Source organism: Saprolegnia parasitica (genome assembly GCF_000151545.1).
Source record: "Saprolegnia parasitica CBS 223.65 unplaced genomic scaffold supercont2.169, whole genome shotgun sequence".
In the NCBI taxonomy this organism is placed as follows: domain Eukaryota; phylum Oomycota; class Saprolegniomycetes; order Saprolegniales; family Saprolegniaceae; genus Saprolegnia; species Saprolegnia parasitica.
Genome location: NW_012156563.1, coordinates 19,705 through 42,236, shown reverse-complemented (window position 1 = coordinate 42,236; position 22,532 = coordinate 19,705). Strand labels below are relative to the sequence as shown.

At 62.0% G+C, this 22,532-nt stretch overlaps 5 protein-coding genes across 5 annotated transcripts in view; 1 reads left to right on the top strand and 4 right to left on the bottom strand.

Moving 5' to 3' along the window:
• The window catches only part of SPRG_21575 (hypothetical protein), a gene marked incomplete at both ends in the record, with an annotated part of 1,299 nt that extends 375 nt beyond the window's left edge, over positions 1-924 (bottom strand). The window contains one exon of the mRNA XM_012354581.1: positions 40-924. Coding sequence (XP_012209971.1) covers positions 40-924 — 885 coding nt within the window. The remainder of the gene's footprint in view (positions 1-39) is intronic.
• A 655-nt stretch (positions 925-1,579) lies between these two features.
• On the bottom strand, positions 1,580-2,350 carry SPRG_15529 (hypothetical protein). Its single transcript, XM_012354580.1, has 2 exons — positions 1,735-2,350; positions 1,580-1,687 (listed from the first exon to the last, which is right to left on the bottom strand). The coding sequence occupies exon 1, from the start codon at positions 2,301-2,303 to the stop codon at positions 2,031-2,033; it is 273 nt and encodes a 90-aa protein (XP_012209970.1). The 5' UTR covers positions 2,304-2,350; the 3' UTR covers positions 1,580-1,687; positions 1,735-2,030.
• Positions 2,351-4,606: 2,256 nt separating this feature from the next.
• On the bottom strand, positions 4,607-5,330 carry SPRG_15528 (hypothetical protein). The gene has a single exon (XM_012354579.1). The coding sequence runs from the start codon at positions 5,308-5,310 to the stop codon at positions 4,696-4,698; it is 615 nt and encodes a 204-aa protein (XP_012209969.1). The 5' UTR covers positions 5,311-5,330; the 3' UTR covers positions 4,607-4,695.
• A 675-nt stretch (positions 5,331-6,005) lies between these two features.
• Positions 6,006-8,296, top strand: SPRG_15527 (hypothetical protein; the record flags this gene model as incomplete). The annotated part of the gene is made up of 8 exons (XM_012354578.1): positions 6,006-6,644; positions 6,716-6,898; positions 6,943-7,047; positions 7,089-7,208; positions 7,259-7,359; positions 7,408-7,765; positions 7,817-8,095; positions 8,144-8,296. 8 exons carry the CDS (start codon positions 6,006-6,008, stop codon positions 8,294-8,296), a joined length of 1,938 nt encoding a protein of 645 aa, XP_012209968.1.
• A 120-nt stretch (positions 8,297-8,416) lies between these two features.
• Positions 8,417-22,333, bottom strand: SPRG_15526 (hypothetical protein; the record flags this gene model as incomplete). The annotated part of the gene is made up of 7 exons (XM_012354577.1): positions 8,417-8,522; positions 8,558-13,952; positions 14,000-16,331; positions 16,382-16,448; positions 16,496-17,091; positions 17,148-21,925; positions 22,006-22,333. The coding sequence occupies 7 exons, from the start codon at positions 22,331-22,333 to the stop codon at positions 8,417-8,419; spliced, it is 13,602 nt and encodes a 4,533-aa protein (XP_012209967.1).
• Between the last annotated feature and the right edge of the window lie 199 nt (positions 22,334-22,532).

Sequence of the window (22,532 nt, the reverse complement as noted above, 5' to 3'; positions counted from 1 at the left end):
GGCCAGGCCGTCGTTGTCGCTCGGGCGCGGGAGTGCCACAACGGCGCTGGGCGTGGCCGACGTGGTCGCCGCGACGGACGGCGGCGACGTGATCGTCTTGACGGACGGCGGCATCGTCACCGGGGCAGCGGCTGGCTTTCCGACAGCCATGGGCACCGGCGTCGGCGGCCCCCATTTCGATGTGGGCGCTTCGTACGCGATCACTTCGCCGACCGGGTTTGTGAGCGCATACGTGGCGGCGAGCATCGTCATCTTGGCGTCCAAGAACGAGTCGTGGATCGGCGGCATCTCGATTTTGAGCAGCTGCTGCGTGAGGTCGCGAAGGCCCGGCGTACTCCTCAGCTCGGGCACGTCGATGCGCTTGTAGATGAGCGCCGTGTCAATGACGTTGGTGTGACTGATTAGCAGACTCGCCAAATCGCCGTCGACACTGTGGCCGACGAGGATCGTGTCGGGGCCCATGTACTTGAGCACTTCTTTGCGCGCGCGGGCCACGTCAATCTTGGAGCTGTAAATGAGCTCGCCCGTGAGGCCATGGACGTTGGTCTTGTAGTCAATGATGATGCGGCCCACCGGCGGCTGGTGCACGATGAGGTCGACGAGAATCACATCCGGGTCCTCGCCGTCGATGAGCGTCACGCGCACCAAGGCCTTCGAGTCGCGGTCGTCTCTCCTCGAGCTTATCGTCACGCACATTTCGCAATCGAGCGCGACGACGCGCTTGTACTGCGCCTTGGAGCTCTTCTTCATGGTCGCGGTCGAGACCCAGCTCTTCGGCCGGCCCTCAAAGCGCTCGGCGAAGCGCGGGTCGGCCTTGCTGAGGGCCACGAGGTCCTCATATGTGCGCGAGATCTTGGTCTTCTTCGCCGTCGACTCGGGCTCGTCCGAGCGCGTGCGCTTCGAGGTCGTCTCGGGCGATGACATGGCGATGATGCAGATTGCGCTATGGGTTGGCGGCCAGTGCTTTGGCAGTCCTGCGTTCCATTGGCTCTGTACCGCCAATCAAACCGCGTCCGCGGGCATTCAATTCGACTCGTATTACTATACAGATATTTCAAATATACGGCGTATTTGTATGTGTGTAGCAATAATAATATAAAAACGAAAAATGTACGTGGCAGCACGTGGAGCCACGCTGGCAGAGGACGACGCATACGACTGACGCCTCGTGGTCGGGTAGGTCGCCTAGAGCAATATACAGTACCAGATTGTATAGCTCGCAAGCTGTCGACCGTGAGGCTTGCGGTTGGAAGACGCTCGGTCAAGATCACGGCCGATCCTGCGACACCAGGTTTTTCGTGGGTCGCTCGGCCCACGTCGTCCGAGTCGCTCGCTGGCCATCGAAGCCGCGACGCCCGTCCGGGAGCATGAACTCCGTGTCGCCCGGCGCTAAAAAACACGCAGCTTATAGTGACTGCGAAGGAAAGATGCGTCCGCGAAAATGTAAAGTGATGGAAATCACACAACACTCGTTCAAACAAAGGCAAAGCAGGCAGCGTTCGCATCGACTCGAGGTAGCAGCGCTGTGTTGCGACGTTGGCGCCCGGTATGGACAGCGCTGCAAAATGACAGATAGCTTCTGGCATCGTCTTTCGGCAACGCAGCGCCGACGCGATTGACGTGCGACGTCGCCTGGTAATCGTGACGCGGTACAATGTTTCGGTGCGCTGGACAGACAACGAATCCCCTAATCGATGGAGTCGCATGCGCATTACGCCAAGAATTATGCGGCACCATTCAAGTTGTTTCTCCCGCGTACGTAGCTAGCAAAGACCGACCAATGTGTCTACTTAGTAAATGATCGCAATTTCAATGTTCACGACACAACAAACGCTCGATTATAGACACATTGCGTTAATGGGCAAGACCTTGATCTCGACCGACCGCCCAAACCACGGCAACGACCGACACCACAGCGACGCCACAATTCGACCGAGTTACCACGACCACCCTGCCACGACACCAGACGACCCCACCGGCAACCAGCGACCAAAACACCGCGACGCCATCGACCACGCTTCGAACTACTGCTACCCATAAACAACCGAGATTTGACACACTAAAACGATACCACAGACAACGGCACTCAACGACGGAGACACCGCAACACCAGACGACCGAGACACCACGACACCAGACGGCCGAAATACCACGGCATCAGACGACCGAGATACCACGAACCACGACATCAAACAATCTAGAAACCACGACACCAGACGACCGAGATACCACGACACCAGACGACCGAGATACCACGACACCAGATCACACCATAGACCACGCGTTGAGCGACCGCAACCCATGAGCTACCAAAATAATAGACGACACCAGACAAGATACCACGACACCAAGCCACACCACACCTTGACCGGACTTGCAATTTAGCGAGCACACTTGACTTCGACCGACTGCCATCGACCAAGTGGCCACATCTTGAAGGACCGAGATACCGTGACATAAGACGACCCGCCAGACGACCGAGATACAACGACAAGAAACAACCGAGTAAGCACACACGTTGACGAGTTCACAGACTGCAAACCTCACCCAGACCGGGCCTGTGCAACTTCGACACGCCAAATCTTCGACACCGAGACTGCACAGCTTGGACCACGGAGCCATGGCCACCTTCACTGCCGCCGCCTGAGAATCTGAATAATAATAGAGCCTTCGCCACCTTGCCTTGCATACCAGGACCACTGAGCCTTGAGCGCCGAGCCTTGGACCGCCGAACCTTGGACAACTTGACCGCCGCCACCTGAACCTTGACCGCCGCCGCCTGAACCTTCATACCGAGCCTTGACGACCGGGACAACCGAGCCTTGAGCACCATCACACCGCCGCCGCATAAATGTATACCGCCGAGCCTCGAGCACCTGGACTGCCGCCGCCTGGACCGCCGAGTCTTGGACACCACGCCTTGACCACCGCCGCCTGAACCTTCATACCGAGCCTTGACGACTGGAACAATCGATCCTTGAGCACCTGGACTGCCGCCGCCTGGACCGCCGAGTCTTGGACACCACGCCTTGAACACCATGACCGCCGCCGCCTGAAACTTCGATTCGAGCGTTGAACACTGGGACAACCGGGCCATGAGCACCTTGAAAGCCGAGTCTTGAGCACCTTGACCGCCGAGCCCGGAGCACCTGGATTGCCGAGCCTTGAGCACAAAAACGCCGCCACCTGGACTACCGAGCCTTGAACACCGGAGTCACCACCACGCGAAGACAGACGCGAAGAACGGGAAACGATACAAGTGCTTGGACTCTGTGACAACTAAGCCAGCACTGCGGTCAGCTGCACCGCTTGCCGTCTCGCCGAGACGCCGCGATCGTATCGTCGATGAAGACGTTCAAGAAGAGCCGCTTTGGAGGCTGCTGTTGGGCACCGCCCGAGATACCAACGACGTAGCATCGAGTCGGCCGCGAGGCGTTGACGACAAGCACAAAAGGCACAACCACCGACCGCCGACACACAATGAGACGCTGCGAGAGACAGCAAACGGCGCCTGCAGCCAACTAGAGAACGACACTCGGCCAACACGCGCGGGAGCCACCGGCATCAAGTTGGTTGATAGCGCGTGGGCCATGGGAACAAAGCGGACGGCCGAGAGCACCCCGGGCGACCGAGTGGGCGTGCAAGCGGTTTTCGAGCGAAAACAACGAGCTCACGCGCACCCGGGCGATGGGCGTGGACAATGACCGTCTACTTGGTGTTTGGTGGCCAACCCGACGGTCGCTTTCACCGATGTTGTCGATGCTGAAGTTGCTTGCCGTTGCGCGGGCACATCATCGGGTAATGGCATGGGGTAATGGGACCATCTTTAAAGTTAGGTTAAGCGTTGTACACGGCCTACTGGAGCTCTTGGGAGCAAATTGCAAAGTGAGGCTTGACGAGAGGACACGGGTGCCAGCGATTGGCCAAAACACGCTCCGAACGCACCGACATTCTCCACCATTGGGCAAGAATCCGCACCTTGTAGCCAATCCACGACGCCAACGTGAGCATCGCGACACGTGATTGGATGACACGAAGAAGCGACATGCGGGTAAGAAACGCGACAAGCGCTTTCACTCGTTCAGGCCGCGGATTGGTGAACCAGAATCGAGAATCCGGCCGTCGCATCCGGATGCGCCGAACTGCAAGGTAGGCGGCTGCTGGTGCGCCATTTTTTGGCGCCATTTTCCACGTGCTGGTTCAACACGCCGCTTGGCTCAATAGAACGACCGACCTAATACCGGTAGGGATGGCGCGGCCAATTCCGTGGTACTATGCGCTCTTGGTAATTGAAATCATCTATCATTTACACTTTAACATGATTGGGTACGACACGAAATGATATAAGCCACAAAGTTGTCAGCACATTGGGATCGTTCAGATTTCATCTGCCACCTCGACCTGGATTGACAGTGAGTGAAGTTAACGTTATGTAGCACTTACGGGCCTCAAAGTACAACACTGCGGACCCTGCTTCGTTCTTTGATTCACTTTTATCAATTCTTTACATGTTAATCAAGAGGGGGTTGACGGGATGGCCATACAAAAATCAAGTACAAAAATGCGTTGCGTACGTGGTCTCCGTGGTCTACTCCAACACGCGCATGGCATAGTACGTCGTTCCATTATTGCAATATAATGTTTCAACCTACCTCCCACGTACGTGCAGCGACCATGAGTGTCGTTTTGTTGCAATTAGCACGCCGGGTGCAACGGGGTCGTCATCCACCCCAGCACGACCTCGTCGTCGTAGAGCTTGTCGACGGTAAACGACGCGCTCGACCGCGTCACGTTGAGCCGACGCGAGTACGCTTGGCCCGGCGGCCACACGCTGTCGTCCACGTTTTGCTCGGCAATGTCAATATGACTCGTGTGCACGTCGACGACGACGGCGACGTGGCCCCACGGTGCGTAGTAGCCCACGTTCTTGTAGATGAGGAGGGACCCGCGCACGGGCGGCGTCGCCGATCCCTGGGCGTGCGCGGTGAACGGCACCGAGACGTTGCGCCCGACGTCCGTGATGGTCGAGAGGTTGAAAATGTCGACCGCGCCGTCGACCGACGCGAAAAGGAGCTGGTGGTTGAGGAAGAGGTACCGGCGCGCGAGCTCGACGCACTGCCAGCGGAGGCCCGTGTACGTGCCGTTGGTCTCGTCCGTGCCTGGCGGGTAGTAGTTGGACTTGTCTTCGGTCGGGTGGTTGCACGAGTAGACGCTCGTGTTGCCGTGCGTGACGCCGAGGAGCGTGCCAAAGGGCGCCGGCACCGCCACGACGGCGCCGAGAATCAAGGCGATCAGAGCTGCTTTGAACATGTTTCAAGTGCGTGGCGAAATCGGTAATGACGATCCGAGAATCCGAGACGACGGACCCATCCCGCTTGTCCTTGCTGATCCCCAGGGACGACTGCTCAGGTCGACGACGTCTGAGAACGTTCGTTCAACGAGTGATTTGATTTCGCTGCCATGGACTCGATGCGTTCATTACTCGCTGACAGAATCATCATGGACGACCGGGGACCGTATGTGGCATCGCGTTTGCATCGATGTCTACCAACGACGTCGTGGCTCGAGTCGTGCTGCATGTATTATAGCGTCGTCGCCAATGGCCACGCACACCATTGACGTGCTTCCTGCGAGCGCTTCCTGCAGTACAGCGGTGGGAAGTGGGAACCAGTGCGTCGATCGCGCCCGCTCAGCGGCGACGACGGAGGGCCGAGGACCAACAGCGCGATATGGCCGGCCATGGTCGCTGTTAATATGGTCGTTGGCGAGCCGCGCACCTATGCCCATGGCAGCTGCATGAGCTGCGCGCTGATCGCCATGGTCTGCGCAGTCCCATGGCCGTCGTTGTCGGCGCCCGCGACGGTGTCGACCTCGGGCGGCTGGATCGCATCGACGAGAGGCCATATGGACGACGAGGATTAAAATATTTCGTTTTGCATACGATATGCAAGATTGTTTTAAATCTGTCTAAAAAATCAGATCTTGGGATTCTTTTTCGACGGAGCATGAGCAGCCGGTCAAGCCCGGTGCTGCAGCAGCGGTCGAGCGTCGTAGACATGGCGGCGCTGCCAATGGCCAAGCTCTTTGGCGAGCGCGAGGTCATGGCCGAGATCCGCTGCGACTTTGCGTTCGCGTTCGCGGGCGCTTCGACGAGCAAGCCGCCGGCCAAGCCGCCTGCCAAGGCCGCGGTGCTCACGGCCGAGAAGAAGTCGCGCTTCAACACCGCGTTCAACCTGCTCAAGGACCAAGTCGTTGCGCGCACCATGGCCGAGCCGGACGCGACGACCACGTCGCCCGTCGTCGACGACGACCAGCCGCGCGACCAGACCGAGTACTCGCTGCCCGGTCGCCTCATGATGACGACGTACCGCCTCCAGTTTTACTACCACCCGTCCATGTCCAGCGGCGACGAAGATGCCACCGCGTTCCAAAGCATCTTGCGGCGCTTCCGCAGCCTCCGGCGCGTGCACGAGTACTGCACGATCCCGCTCGGCGCCATCACGCGCGTCGAGAAGGTCGACAAGGCGAGCATGATCAAGATCACGACCAAGGACCACCGCCGCTTCCACTTGACGTTCCCGGAGAAAGCCGCGGTGCTCCAGAAGGTTCATGAGATCCTCCTCATGTACGCTTTCCCCGACGACGTCTCGTACCTCTTTGCGTTTGCCCACCGCCTTCCGCGCGCAAAATCGACGATGGCACGTCCCTCGACGAGCGCACGCTCGACGACTGCCTCCCGCTTCCGAACGGCTGGGACGTCTACGACGCCGACGCCGAGTGGGCCCGGCTCGGTGTCGACAAGGCCGCCCTCTGGCGCCGCACCACCATCAACGCCGGCTACGCTACAATCGAGTCGTACCCACAAACACTCATTGTGCCTGCCGCCATCTCGGACGACGTACCTCCTCTTCTTGCCTTGTGGCATGTGACCCTCTTTTATAGATGCTGCTCGAGGCCGCGCAGTTTCGGTCCATCGGCCGCATCCCGGCCTTGACGTGGCTCCACCCCGAGACTGGCGCGTCGCTCACCCGGTCGAGCCAGCCCAAGGTGCGCCTCGAGTCTTCACATATGAGGCGGACAGTCGGTAGGTGGGCATGAGCAACGCGTTCTCGCTTGTCGACGAAGACCTCGTGGCCGCGATCGGCGACGCCAACCCGATGCGTCAGACCGTGCACATCATCGACTGCCGGCCCATGTCGAGTGCAGTTGTACGCGACCCTGTGTTTCAAGTTGATACATTGCTACTCGCCGGGCGTAGGCCAACCGTGCCAAAGGGTACGGCGTCGAGACGCCGTTGCGCTACAAGAACGCCGTTGTCGAGTTTATGAACATCCCCAACATCCACACGATGCGCGAAAGGTACTCCTGTCGTGAACGTGGCTGCTCTGTATGAAGACATGCGGGTAGCATGAAGAAGCTGCGGCAGCTCTCGCTCTCGCTCACGTGTGACAACTTGAGCTGGTTTGGCGACATTGAAGACACCAAATGGCTCCACTACGTTCGCGTGTGCCTGCAGGCGACGCTGCGCATCGTGGATTTGCTGCACACGCAGCAAACGTCGGTCCTCGTGCACTGCAGTCACGGCTGGGACCGCACGTCGCAGCTCTCGGCGCTCGCGCAGCTGTGCTTGGACCCATATTACCGTACGATCCACGGCTTCCAGGTGCTCATCGAGAAGGACTTTTTGGCGTTTGGGCATCCGTTCCAGATGCGGCTTGCGCATGGCGAGAAAGCGTCGAGCGAAGAGTCACCCATCTTTCTCCAGGTACACCTACTGGCGTCGCATTCGTACGTTTGATATTCGTCCTCAATGCAGTTTCTCGACTGCGTGTGGCAGCTCCAGCAGCTCTATCCCGCGTACTTTGAGTTCAACGAAGGGTACCTCTGCCTCCTCGCCGACTCGATCTACTCGTGCCGCTTCGGCACCTTTCTCCTCAACAACGTGCAAGCTCGCGACAAGATGGAGCTTTCCCAGCGCACCGCGTCGCTCTGGGCGTGGCTCGACGGCTTCCGGGCCGAGCTCACCAACACAGAGACGTACATGCCCCACGGCGTCTTGCGTCCGATTCTCTCGACGCTGCTTCGGTCGGTCCGCGTACGCAGCAATTGCTCTCGGTGTTCTATGGCTGAAAAAGTCTCGTAGGTGTGGGAACACGTCTTTCTGCGCTGGAGTGCGCAGACGTCGGCCGTCGACGTGCCGTGCACGCGCAGCGACCTCTTTGCCGCGAACGAAGCGCGCGTCTCGAGCTGGCAGCTCTCGCACAGCGTGCTCTCGCTCTTGTCCGAGGCCAAGTAATCGCACTCGACCGTCTATGGTCCTTGAGTGTGTGTGGGCATGGGCGATTGACTCTCGATCCTCAACAACTAGTCGTTTGTTGATTCGCACCTGCAAGTGTATTATTCGGACACGACGCTATCACTCGTCCCAGCCGAGCTGGTTGGCTGCAACGCTGTCGCCGTCGGCGTCAATCTCTTGGCAGTTGTAAATGGCGTAGAGCAGCTTCTTGGCGAGGAGCTCCTCGCTCGAGTACGGCGGCAATTCGAGCGCAAAAAGCACGTGTGGGCGACGGGCAGGTAGTTGTCGGCGGGCGTTTTCGTGAACGACTGGAGTTTGAACCACTGCGGAAACTCGGTCGCGGCGGCCGGGAGCCGCGACCGACCCCACACAAAGCGCAAGAACGCGCTGCGCTCGTCGTGTGAGAAGCGGCGGAGGACGGCCCAGAACCACACAATGTGCTGGTCCGACGCACTGCACGAGCTGTACTCGGTGCACTGCTGGAGCAAGTCGACGTCGACGTCCGGTGACCCGACCACCATGCTCTCGAGTTCGCGGGCCGTAAAGAGTCGGAGGTACCGCAGCGGCAGCACCTTCCCGAGGCCACTCTCGAGCTGCGAGAGCGCCGCATCAAACTCGTGCAGCCGATAGGCTTCGACGAGGTCGGCAAAGCGACACCGGTTCTCAAAGGTGACGGCCACTTGGCGTCCGTTGGGCGTGATCTCAACGACGCGGTTGTCGATCGAGAGCGTCGTAAACGTCTCGAGCACAATGTCTTCAAACATTTCGGCAGTGACGCCGAGCTCGTCGATGGTGCGGATCTTGGCGAGCGACTGGACGAGCATGCGGTCGATGGCTTCGAGGTCGTCGACGCCGACGGGCTCGTGCACGAGGTACTTCCACACGAGCGGCGCCAAGTCGAGGGCAAAGTAATCGCGCGACCGGACCGACGCGCCGAGGAGCTTGCCGAGAAACTCGAGGAGGCGCCGTCGCAACCGGTGCTGGCGCCCGAACGCCGTCGGGTTGAGCACCCATTTTTCACGCCCCGTGCCCACGTTGTGGGCTGCGTTCGGCGTCCGCAGCAGCAGCGGGAGCTGCGCGCTCTGGAGCTCGGCGCCATACTGGCAAAACGTCTCACGATACGGCCCGCCAGCGTCCTCGGCGTTTTCTCCGAGAAATTTCACGTAGTAGACGTTGCTGTGGCGCCGAAAATGGTAGTTGTCAGTCGCGTTGAGCTGGCGAAAGGCTTGCGCGAAGAGCGCGGACCGAGCATCCTCGTCGGGCACGCCCGTCGCCCGTTGCCGCATGGCCTTCGGTCGGTTGAGCGTCAAGTCGACGGCCGCACCCGGACGCAGCGTGCGCAGGAGCGCGGCCTCCCACATTGTCTTTTTGAGCTTATGGAAGAGGAGCCCTCGGCAGCGCCCGAGCATGTCGGTCAGACTACCCACGGGTGCGTCGGCCTCGAGCGTAACCCACGGCAAGAGGCGGTGCATCGCAATGTTGAACTGCTGGAGGTAGCTGAAGCGTGCCGCGAGGCGGTCGTGGTTGGCACACAGCGCATTGTCGTCGCTTGCGCCCGGTGCCGCCAATCGACCGTACGCGACTTCGCACAAGAGCGGCCAGCGCACCAGCTCTTCGTCGTGCGGCGCAATCTCCGACCACGGCACGCGGAGGCCGTGGGCCACGTCGAGCTGCCGTTGCAGAAACTTGGCGTTGGCAAACTCGACCAGCTGCACGTTGTGCTTGTGGAAGCGCGGGTACTCGAGGGAGCTCGGACACACAAATCGCGTCGTGGGCGCGCTCTCGGCGTAGTAGTGCCCATAGATGGTCACTTTATACCCCCACGCGCCAAGTGTTTGCTGGTACAAGGGCGAGAAGAGCCACGGTTTCCAGGGCCGCAACGACGCCGTCGACACCAAGACTCCGGTCGTCGACGTCATCGCATCGCGAAGCTCCGTGCCGTGGCCTTCGTCCAGTCGCCACCGGTGCAACAGCCGAGGCGATAGGTCGAGCAGCTTGTGCCGAACCTGAATCGGCTCCCACCCGTCTTCCGCCCAGTCGTAGACGACAAGAGGTGCTGTTGGCGCCGCGTTGTCGGTTGCTCCCGTGACAACACCGACGTAGCCGTCGGGGAGGTACTGGAACGGCCGTTGCCCGAGGTTCCACGCGACCCCTTGCGCACCGAGTGGGCTCAAGGCCACGGCAGGGCTCAAGCCGCCTTGGTCTTGCCATCGGTTGGCGCTCGGGACCGCTTCTTCGACGAGGCGAACGTGCGGGCCCAACGGCACAACCATATCGGGGTTGTGCAACAGCCACTCGAGCGCCGATGCCACGTCTTGGTCGTTGCGCTGCAGCGCCTCAATGGCCTTGTGGCGCGAGCAGCCCATGGCGAGCAGCTCTGCGATTCTGGCCTCGCGCGCGCTCATGCTCCGCGGGGTGCTCGGGTCGCGCAAGATTGGTGCGACCCGGAGCGCCGCCACGCGTTTGTTGGCCGCCTGTGGCAGCGCTGTCGGCGCGCCAAACGTGTCGCCGACGCGATGGCCGTTGAGTGTAAACGCCATCGTGCCCGCGTCGCAGTCGAGAAGACAGCCGACGACGTCCCCCGCTTTGACCGACGTCTCGAGCGGCGCGTTGAACGGTAACGGGCCGTCGTGCCACATGTACTGCTTGTGGAGGTCGATCGCATATGCATCGCCAGTGTCGCCGAGAACCGAGCTCTTGTGTCGGGGCGTGCACTGCGGTGAGGCCCATCCCACGAGCACCGAGCCGCCCGAGAGCAGTGCGACCTCGTAATAGACCTTGCCTCGCTGAATCGCGATAGACGCTTTGAGCGTACAGAGGTCGCGACCTGTTTTGTTGATGGTGGTCCAGTGGCACAGGGGCGGCGCCGGGGGCAACCCACTCGGCAAGACCGCGCATTTGTCCAAAAACTCGCGCCGGACGTCGCTGGGCGTCAACGGTGCGTCCCACATCTTGACATCGTGGAGCTGGCCGTGGAGTCCATTGTACTGCTTAAAACCGGGGCGGGTCGCAGCCAACGACGAGCCCAAGAAGACCGTATGAAAGGGCGTTGCGTACGCCGTGCGCCCGTAGAAGGTATGGGACGTCCACTTTTCGCCGTTCTTGTAGAGCGAGACGTCGGAGCCACTGCCGACGATAGATAGCAGCACCCACGCATTGGGCGAAAGAGCCTCGGAGAGCATGCTGTCGAGGAAGCCGCCGCTCTTGAAGAGAAGTCGAATCTTTAAGTCCGATGTCGCGCTCATGTGGAAGCATGCATTGTCGTCGTCGTCGATGCCACCGGCAACCAAAATCGTCTGCGGCGGCCGCTTGCTCTCTTTGGTCGAGAGATCGCCGCTCAAGCGGAGCCAAAACTGCAGACTAAAGTCGTCGCGCAAGCGCAACGTGGGCGTCACCGGCAAGGACACGACCGTCGATTGGCCAAAGTCCAAGCTCCCCTTGAACTCGTGATCCTTTTGCACGGACGCCTGGTACGGCGTCGCGGTGAGTGTGACGTTGTCGCCGTCGAGCCACAGCACCGATGACTGACGCGCCGTCACGAGGTACACGTCGTAATGGCCGTTGTAGCCGTACCGATAGAGCGCGACGGTGTTGGTGGAGCGCCAGCGGACCTTGACGCCAGTGCCTGCGCGCTGCTTCCAGCTGCAGAGCTCGACAACGTCGCCCGTGGCCCCCGCCCCGCCATCTTCTTGGCCGTAGATCCAATCGTCACCGCGCACGACGACGTCGCCCGGCGACAAGGCGAGTTGCGGTGTCATTGGCATTGGGCCAAACGCAGATGCGTCCGGGTCGAGCTGTCCGTCGAGACCTGTGAGCACGACCGTTTGCGACCGTGTGGTGAGCGTAAGTGTATCCTGGGAGCCCATTTGCGTGTGTCGGTCAAAGCGCACTTCTAGTTTCGTCGCGCCGGGTAGATGCACTGTCTTGGTTGCCACATCGTCGGGCAGCGGGTGCATGCTCTCCAGCGTCACCGCCGTTGGACGTTGGCTCGTCTCGGCCAGCAGCATCGCCTTGCTCTCCATGAGCTTGGTGTACCACGTCGGGTCGTGGCGCATCGGCGGCGTCCACTCGGACGACACGACGACGGCGTCGTTGATGGAACCGAACGCGACGACGGGTACGAGGTCGCCGACGTCCGGCGGCACTGGTGCGGAGCCGACGAGTGCTCGGTTTTTGCGCAAAGACAGTTCGCCTCGGCTTAAGTCGGCTTCGAGTGTCAGTGTATCGCCGTCTTGCAGCAGCACACCGAGGGCTTGAGCGTTTACCGTCTTGGACGAGGACCACACAAAGCTCCATGGCGGCTCGCGGGTGGTGCTTTTGACACCGATGGTCATGCCCGCGGTGCACAGCCGCAGGAGCACCGTGATGTGATGGGTCCTGCCGCGGGCCCAGACCAGGTCGGGAGCCACCTCGACGAGCGTGTCAACGTTCGTACACACAAGCTCGACGGGCGCCGGCAAGACGGACGCGGGTGTCGGGAACCCACGGGTCTCGATCGCATGATCGAGTGCGAGCGCCGTTTGCACCAAGCTCTGCAGGTACACCGACTTGACATCCGAGCGTTCTTCAGCCCGATGCTGCGCGAGCATGCGCTTCTTGACGAGGTCCAAGAGCTTCAAGAGCGCAGTGCGTTGCGTGGCGACATGTCGCCAGGACGCGGCGTCCAACGCCACGGCCGACAGCATACGAAGCGTCGACACTTTGGCCGACTGGGGCATGGACGTGAGCGACGTCGACCACGCGTCGAGGACGGACGGTGCGTATAGGGCTTCGAGCACCGGCGTCGGCTTTTGCGGCACGGCACAGAGCGCCTCGAGGAGCCAGAGCGCGACGTCCGAGCGCGGTGCGCATGCTGGTGTTGGTGGCATCTCGGGCCCCAAGAGACCGTAGGCCGTAAAGGCAAAGCCCCAGTCGTTCCCACTCGCGTCCGAATGAAAGTACACCTCGAAGCGGTCGGCGTCGATAAGAAGCGGCGGCCGATTGCCGACGCCAGGCCAATTCTCGGTCCCCGACCGACCCGAGTACTGGGTGTCGCCGTAGACTATGCTTCGATCCGACGCATTGTAAAAACAGACGTAGTCACAACCCGCTTCCGTCTTGCTGCGCGCGTCAAACACAATCTGGATCTGGGTCGCGCCGGGAATCTCGACCTTCCAGTACGCGTCCGTGTTGTCCAGATACGGATGCGAGCTCTCGAGCGTGCGCACGATCGCTCGGCCCCTCGGCAGCGCCTCTCGCATTTGGTTCTGCGTGTGCACATACAAGTCGACGACCTTGGTCAGGAATGCGAGGCCCGCCGTCGGCAGCGCGAGAAACTCGGCAAGGCGCTGTCGCAAGGCGGCTTTGGCGTCCAGCGACGTGGTCGGCTCGTTCAATAAGACAACGAGAAGCTCTAAGAAGGTACCACTGGATGCCCCCAAGGTCGCGAGGTCGAAATCGGGCCGCTGGAAAAGCGAGAGTAATGTCGCTCGGGCGACCTGGATGGCTTGGGCGTTGGCCGTCTCGATCGCGAGCAAATGCAATCGGTGGCTTTGGCCCTTGATCTCTTCGATGGTAAAATGCGATGTGAAGTTGGCGAGCTCGTCTTGCTCGTCGTTCGACTCGTCGACATCGGATGCCATCACTGCCTTGTCGTCGACGCCGACGACGACCGTGTCTTCATCAATGTGCGTCCACGGACGCGCCAGCGGACGTAGCATCCACCGGTCCCACGACGCCATTGGCACCACCCCCGGTCGCCCGACGGTGTCTCGACGAGGCACCAGTCGCCACGCGCGTCCGCAACGTGCACCGTCGTCATCGGCGTTACGACGTCGACGATGTCGGATTCGTCGTTGCAATCGGTGTGGATGGCTACGTTTTCAAACGGCTGGACGCGGTAGCGTGCGTCGGGCGTTGGTGTTGGCGTCGACAACGGAGCCGTCGGTGGTATGTAGCTCAGATACCGTTGCAGCGACGGCAGTGGAGCCGTCGCGCGTGCAAATCCGTCAAACGCACTGGCCACCGGCACCGGCGTCGGTCGCATGCGCTCGTAGAGCATCTCGGTCACGTGGTACGACCGCTGGTTAAGCGCGTCCGGCGTCAGGGCCAATGGTGTCACGCTCGGGAAGGTGGCTTTCACGACAAACTTCCAGCCCCAATCGACGTTGCTCGAGTCGGTACACCACAGCAGCGTAAAGCCCTCGGCCGGAATCACGAGCGACGGACGGCCGCCACAGCCGGGCCAATTCTCCGTACCGGCCCGACCCGTGTACTGGTAGCACCCCCAACGCTCCGTGAGCGTCTTGTCTTTGAAGAAGACGACGTAATCGCAGCCATCTTCGGTGCGCGACTGCCCGTCAAATGTAATTGTGAGCTCACTCGCGCCCTTGAACGTCACGGCCATGTACTCGGAGATCGAGTTGGCGTACGGGTGCTTGGACTCGAACACTTGCGACTTGGGCATGGCTATCATCGGGCGTCCATCAAAGGGCGAGATGGCAATCGTGGCCACTTCGGCGAGCAGTTGCGGTGGCAACGACGACAAGAACGACGGCGTGTACTGCTGCAGCACCTTGAGGCACCGGGCGCGGAGGTCGCACCACGCCCCAAACGCGGGTGTTGGCGGCACCTCGGGCGGCAGCTCGTCGCGCTCGATCATGGCTGTGGCCGTGAAGCGGAAGCCCCAGTCGTTGTTGTTGCTGTCTGAATGGAAGAGGACATCAAAGGACGACGCGGGAATCACGAGCGGCGGCAGTGCACCGACGCCGGGGAAGTGCGTCCCACTGTACTTGTCGTCGCCATACACGCGGGACCCGTCTCGGGCGCGAAACTGGACATAGTCGCAGTCCATCTCGGTGCGCGACTTGGCGTCAAACACAATCGTGACGGCCGTTGCGGTGGCAAAGTCGACGGCGTACGTCTGGTCGGTACTGTGTGGGTACGGGTGCTCGGACTCGATGACGTCGGTCTTCTCGACGCGCGTGCGGCGCGGCAAGTACGTCGTCGGCAGGTGCGACGGCGACACGGGTTGTGCCAAGAAGCGACGGAGGCCCTCGACGACGACCGGCACCGACGCACTCGCAAACTGAAAGAGGTCGCTCTCGTCGTTGCCGTCGTCGCACGCAATGTCGCCGATGGGGACGTCGACGGGACGGCTATTGTCGCAGTCGAACAGCACCGACGCCATGCGCGACTCGCCGCGAAGATGGAATTGCACGATCGAGCCGGCTTCGACCGACTCTTTGCCGTCAATGTTGACGCAACACCGGACACGACTTCCGAGCACGACGCCGTCGTAGCTGCCACCGAGTACCGCCACGGCCGCGAGCGCCCGCTGGAACGCAATCGTGTCGTCGGCCGTCATCGCCTTGGACCCGAGCCATGCAAAACTCGCTTCCAGATGACCAAAGAGCGCCGAACTCCATGCGCGGCTCGCACCAAGGGCGCGCAGAAACTGGATGTGCGCGTCGACGAGCCCCATGGCGCACTGCGCCGACATGCGCAGAGAGAGCGTTTGCGCACACTGCACGAGCGGCGGCGGCGCCTGCCACACGGCCAGAATCGCACCGATCGTCTCGAGCAGCGCGAGCAAAAACGACGGGTGCTCTGGAAACGCAGCGGTGAACTGCTCGTCGACGACGGCCGGGTGCAATGTCGGCGTGAGGTCCGTGAGCACGTGGAGGGCAGCACAGCGCGTTTCGGTCGGGCCCAATAGAATGACCTCGAGCAAGTGCCGCACAAGCTCTGGTTTCGTGACAAACGACCGCCCAAAGCTCGTTTGCGCACACGTCTTGACCAAGCCGAGCGTGTGCAGCGCGCGGTCCATCGGAAACACGCTGGGTGGCGCCTCTTGCGGGTTCAACCGCATGAGCAGCTGGACTTCGTGGTCGTGTAGCGGCACATTGATCACATCGAACGCCGCCAGCCAGCACTGGCTTGACGGGGCATCCAAGACCCGCGGCGGCGGCTCGCCAAAGTAGAACGGGTGGCCGTTCACGTGGCCAGACGCATCCCGGGCGTCGCCATACAGCGGCACGACCACTGCACGGAACCCCTACCTTCTGCATGAGCTTTCACAGCATTTGAGTGCCATCGACGCTGTACCCATTTCGCACTCGAGCTGGTCGAGTGCAGGCCGAGGACGACGCTGTCGCCGTCGACGACCAAGGGCCTACAGAAATCATGTCACTCCACTCGAGATCGAACGAGACAACGTACGGTTGACCGTACGCTCCGGGAAACCCGGCATTGTAGGTCGCCACGACGGCACTGCCTCTGGTCACGGCGAGGGCATCTCCGTTGGCGCGATCGAGCTGCGAGAGCGGGTCAAACGAAACCACAAGCGACGTCGCGCCAGGGTACACGACGGGCCACGTGGTCGTCGGCGCGTCCGGGCTCCCGACGCACGGGTGCGACGTCTCGAGGATGGTCGGCGCTTCGTTGAACGGCAAGATGAGCTCCTTGTCGAGCGTATGGTGCGTATCCAGGACGCCGTTGAGGAAGAGTTTCAAGAAGGCGTTCTCTTGGACGATGCACACGTGGTTCCACGCGTCTTTGTGGAGGGCGTCATTGCTTTCGACGAGAACGTCCTTGTCCGTGCCCGACGAGAGAACGTACTTGAGCTGCGCGTCGTCCGTGAGGAAGAGTCCGTGGTGGCTCCACGGCACCATGTCGTCCGTGTCAGCGACGAGGTTGCGATTGCCGTGCAGAAACACCATGCCGCCAATGCCTTCGTCCAGCAGCTGCACTTGACACGACGGCGTCACCGGGTCCCAGACGTACATGCCCATTTTTTTGGTCGCGTGCCAACTCACCTACGCGGACGATGCAGCATCCTAACCATATACGGATAGATAGATAGGTTCGGTACCTGCACCATGGCCGGTCCAGGAATCCCGACAACGGAGCCCGTGCCCGTGTCACCGCCGTCTTCGTCGTCCGTGCTGTCCCACTGCGGTCCTCGGCGCACTTCGTCGCCGACCTTGAGCGCATATTGGACGTTGGGCGACGGCACATAGATCCAAAACGCCAGCGAGTGGTTGCGAAGCAGCGGCACGTGCGGCGCCGTGGCGCCTGCGAGATGCCGTCCGAGGGCCGTCATCGACGACCGAGACGCCGTCATGACCGCGCTGGCGACGCCCTCGAGCTGGAGACGCACGGCGGCGAGGAGCTGCTTCTGGAACTGCGACACGTCGTCGCGCGGCGTCTCGGGCACGTCGTCGACCGCGACAAAGTGCGAGAGGAGCACACGCAGCATCGACTGCGCCGCGCGCCGCAGGTTCACGTGCTCGGACGGCAAGAGGCGCAGAATGTGCGGCAGCACTTTGCTCTCGTAGAGCAAGTACGCGTCGCGCGCGTCGTAGTCGAGCGCGATCGCCTTCAGTAGCGTCGTCAGCAAGGCCGCGTCGATCGACGAGAGAAAGGGCTGCTGCAGCGTGCTCTCGAGGATCCGCGCACACGCTTTCAAGCACGTGAGCATGCTCTGGCTCAAGCCCTCGCGCTGGCTCTCGTCGCAGCCGTTGAGACTGTTGAAAAAGTGCACGTGCGTCGCACACGGGTCTTCGTGGCCCATCGCGCGCAAGCTCGACGCCAACGCGTGCAGGAAGAGCAGTTGGCTGCGCGCGCTCGTCGTTGCCGCGAGCGCCGACCCGACCATGTGCACACCGAGGTCGCGCAAGTGGGCACGGTCCTTCCGAACACTCAGGATGGTCGACATGTCGTGCACAACGACATCGCTTTGCACGAATTCGAGCACGAGCTCGGTCACGGACTTGGGCTGCATCTGCTGCGACCGCTCGTACGAGCTGCGGCGGTACTCGAGGAGCGTCTTGAGCTCGGTCGCGGCTTCGACCTCGCGCACGAGGTGGCCCCACGAGTGCTGCCGCGAGAGCGCCGTCGTGTACTTTGCGAGGAGGCCCCAGCGCACTTTGGCCGCGCGCACAAACGCAAACGACGCCGGCGTCAACGACAGTAGAAACGTCGCACGGTCGACGACGGCCGCACAGAGCGCAACGATCGCGTCTTCGGACGCGCCCTTGAACGCCGATGGCTGGCGCTTCAAGCCCGGAAGCCCCGCGTTCGGGCGCAAGGGCGCGTGGATGCTCGACTCGGCCGCGTCACCCAGGTCAAACCATTGCCGCATCTTCTGCGCCGTCTTCCAGATTTTCAACACGTGCGGCGACGGCGAACTCGATAGTGCCGTCGTCGCCCACTGGTAGAGTTCCATGCCGTAGAGGTTGTGGTGGAGAAGGGCCGCCGCGACCGCGCGAACGGCGCGGTTGATGTGCGCAATTGCCCCTTGGTCTTCGCGGGTATGGGTCTTTAGCGCTGTTGTGGCGGCATCGGCGACTGAACTCGTCTCAGGGTCGATGAGCGCGTGCAGAAAGGCCACGACCGGCGCGTCGGCGCTCGACACGTGGCGTCCGCCTTGCCAGAGGTGCGAACTCAATAGCGGCATGTGCGTCACCTCGGTCGACGAGAGCGGCGCAAACAGCGTCGTCCGAATCAGCGCTGACGCGATGTGGGCAAGGACAGACGCAATGCTTTCTTCAATGTGCCGTAACCAGTGCAGCGAGAGACACGTCGTCGGCGACTGCACGTCGGCGACGATCGTGCACTTGAAGCCCCAGTCGACGCCCGAGCCGTCCGTGTGGAAGAGCACCACGCATGCGCTTGCGTCAATGACGAGCGGCGGGCGGCCGTTGACGCCGGGCCAGTTCATCTCGTCGCCACGGCCCGAGTACTTTTCCAGGCCATAGTACGTCGTCTGCGTCTCGTCCGTGTAAAACGTCACATAGTCGTAACCGGGCTCCGTGCGACACGCCGGGTCGAACGTAATCGTGAGCTTGGTGGCGCCCGGCACGCGGACGTCGGTGAGCGTGTGCATGTTGTTCTGATAGTCGTGCGGTGACTCGATGGTCTTGGTGACCTTGGCCGTGGTTGTTTGCGACACGGTGGAGCTTTCCGTCGCCGCCATCGCCGTCGCCAGGCCCCCCACGTTGGCAAAGAGCACATGCAACGGCGTCGCGAGCGACGTGTAGACGCTCGAGTCGTGCTCAAGCGACGTCAAGAAGTGATGCATGGCCGTGCTGAGCAGCGGCAGCACGACGCCGACGATACTGGCTTCGAGCCGGTGCCGATATGCATCCGCGCATGCCGTCGTCGCCACACAGCTCTCGAGGATTGCCAACATCGCGGCCGACGCCGTCGACCACGCGACGCGGGCGGCGTTTGCAGCATACAGCAGCGCCTGCGTCAAGGCGTAAATGAGGGCGACGAGGTCGGTCGAGAGCGCGTCGATGGATGGCGCTACAAACAACATGTGCGCCGACGCGAGCAGCGACGTCAAGTGCGCGACCACGCCGCTTTGCTCGGCAATGTCCTTGACCTTGTCGAGGGCGGCGAGGCGCTGCAATAGAAGCGCTAGAATCGGGCGCTCGGACGCATGCAACGATCCCTTGGTCGCACGCGCCAGAAACTGCAGCGCCATTTCGAGCTGGTCCGTGGGACGGACGTAAAAGATGTCGAGCGACGCCATGTAGAGCTTAAGCGCCGCTTGCACAATCGCGTCGTCGCTGTCCGGGAACCGCGTGAGGACGGCGAGGAGCGACGCGAGGGGACTCGATTTGACCCACGCCACGATACTGGCGTCGTCAAACGGTCGCAAGTGCGCGACGTTGGCCGTCAAGACGGTCATGGACGCCCGCAGCACGCATTTTTCCCACGGTGCGAGGTCGTCACTCGCGCAGAACCGGCGCCCGTAGCGGTCAATGAGCCTAATGAGCGCCTGCATCGTGTCGAGACGCACGTCGACCGCGAACGGGACGACGGCCACCGACTTGTCGACGACGGCGTCGGCATGTAAGAGCGGCCACGCCGTGGCCTCGAGCGTGCCAAGGATGTGCAGCGCCCACGTCATCGCCGGCGGCAGCGACTCTGCCACCAAGAGATCCCGGGGCGATGGTGCCGTCGTCGCCCGCAATGGAACGCACGGCCCAGCGTTCGGAAGCGCCTCGATGCAGTGGCGCAGTGGGTGGTAGCCCCACAGCGCGTTCGCCGTGGCATCCAAGGCGACCCGGGGCACGAACCCCGTCTTGGCGGCGCTCGTCTGCACCGACTCAAGGCGACCGTCCCGCAACGAGAAGAAGGCGTACGACAATATGCCGTCGGTCATGTGCACGAGGCACAGCTGCCGCCCGTTCGTGTACACCGTCGCGGACCCCGGGGTCCACGGCATCGGATGCGTGCCGTTTGGTAGCATATCGAGGCGAAGATCGACGTGGCACCGGTGCACGGGGCCGCCGCGCAGGTCGTACGTGATGACGCGAAGCCCTTGGGCGCCACGGAGAATCACATCGTAGAGGTAGTCGCCTTCCGTCGTGATCTGCAGTCGCTGGTCGCCGTGCGCCCGGGCATTCGGCAAGACGACGGTCTGCTGGACGCGCAAATCGGCCCGAGACAGGAGCAGCAGATCCATGCTCGTGAGGGACCCGGCAACGACCACGTGCTGCTCGAGGCACGCCAGGCTGAGCGTCGGCGCTTTCGATGACGCGGGCAGCACCATGTCACCGCGCGTAAAGAGATGGCTCCGCAACTGGTCTTGCAGCGGCATCGCGACGGAAAACAGGAGCAAATGGTCGGCTTGCGTCAAGACAAAGGCGTCTGTCGCCGTCGCCGCGTCTGAAAGCGTCTCTGTCACGTCGTCAAAGGTACCAAAGATCGCACGGAGGAGCGACCCTGCGGGCGGAAGCCATAAATCGTCGTCGACACCGAGCTCCTGCTCGACGAGCGTGTCGCCTTCCGTGTAGAACAAGAGAAGGCGTCCGTCGTCGTCGGCGCCGACGACTGCGCCGACGGTCGACGGCGACGGTGCGTGCAAGAGGTCCGTCACGACGCGAAAGGTTCCTGCGATCGCCTTGACAATGTGCGGAGGCGACACGAAATGCTCGAGGATGTCGCGCGCCTCTGCGTGGCAAAGGACAGTCCCGGCGTCCCGCGCACTCGTGCTCACTTTGTAGAGCCCCGTCTTGGGTCCCCAGAGGTACACAGAGGCCTCGTCGACGGCGAGGCTCGCGCCGCTCACGACCACCGGCACTTGATCGGGTTTGAGACGCACGTGGTGCAGAAGCGTCGGCCCGTCGTACGCCCCAAGCACGCGCGCCGGCTCGTACATGCTGAGACGATGCAGCAGGCGGTCGTAGAGCGGCGCGCAGATAGGCGTCGGCGTCGCGGTCGGCGGCGCCAACAGCAGCGTCGAGAGCGCGGGCAGAAGAAAGTGCAGCTGGCCGCTGGCTACGCCCAGCGCAAGTAAGAGCAGCACATGCTCGTCCATTGCGTCCGATGCCATCGTGTCTTTTGCGTCGAGCGTACTGAGCGCAAAGCTGTAGAGTGTAGCCAAGGTCGCGTCTTCGGGCGAGTGGCGGCGGACATGCGAGAGCGCCATGGTTGGGAAATCGAGGATCGACCCGACCATGTCGCGAAGGCACTCCTTCTGCACGTGCTCGCCGAGCGCCTTCATGATGGTGAGCTGCATGCGGCAGCTTGCGAGCGAGAAGAGCTTGCTCGCCAGCGCCGCCTCGTCGGCGGCGTCCGTCGGGGCCAGCACGGGTACATGCGCGAGCGGCACCTCAGCCGGCGCTGCTTCGACCTCTTTGGCCGCCACGCACTTGTCGTAGGCGACCAGCATGCGAGCAAACAGCGCATTCTTCTTCGCTCCTGTCGTTTTAAACTGGCCGTGGCTTCGGGGCACTCGCCGAGCAGCGCCGACTCGCGCAGGACGAGCGAGGCACCGCGGCCTGTCTTGGCCCGCGACGCCTGCTTCGCCTTGGCCTGCGCGTCCGTGAGCGGCGACTTGCTCGCAAACAAGAGGCGCCGCGCCACGTCCGCGTCTTGGTGCAGCTCGTCCCACGACATGGTGATGCCATGCGCGCTCGTGGCGGTTGCCGGCGCCGGCGCCTCGTCAATGGACCCTTCCTGCAGCGAGCTATAGAGTTCCAGAAGCACGGTCTCGTCCCGGAGGGCGGCGAAGGACGTGCGCACCCAGTGCGTCTCGTCCATCGCTTGCCGGCCTGTGGTGAAAAAAGCGTATCTTTCACAGGTGCGGTCGCCGCTTCGAAGTACGACATGACCAGCTTCGATATTCGGTATCTTGTACATTCAAAAGCGTATCCAGCTCGAGTGCATCGCGCTGATAGACGGCGCAGTCGACCAGGCGTGGGTTGGCCTCATGGCCGATTGTCTGGTGCATGTGTCGACG

Bases quoted from the DNA above. Each gene is read 5' to 3' on its own strand.
- SPRG_15528 (XM_012354579.1), bottom strand. From the start codon at position 5,310: ATGTTCAAAGCAGCTCTGATCGCCTTGATTCTCGGCGCCGTCGTGGCG.
- SPRG_15529 (XM_012354580.1), bottom strand. From the start codon at position 2,303: ATGGGTTGCGGTCGCTCAACGCGTGGTCTATGGTGTGATCTGGTGTCG.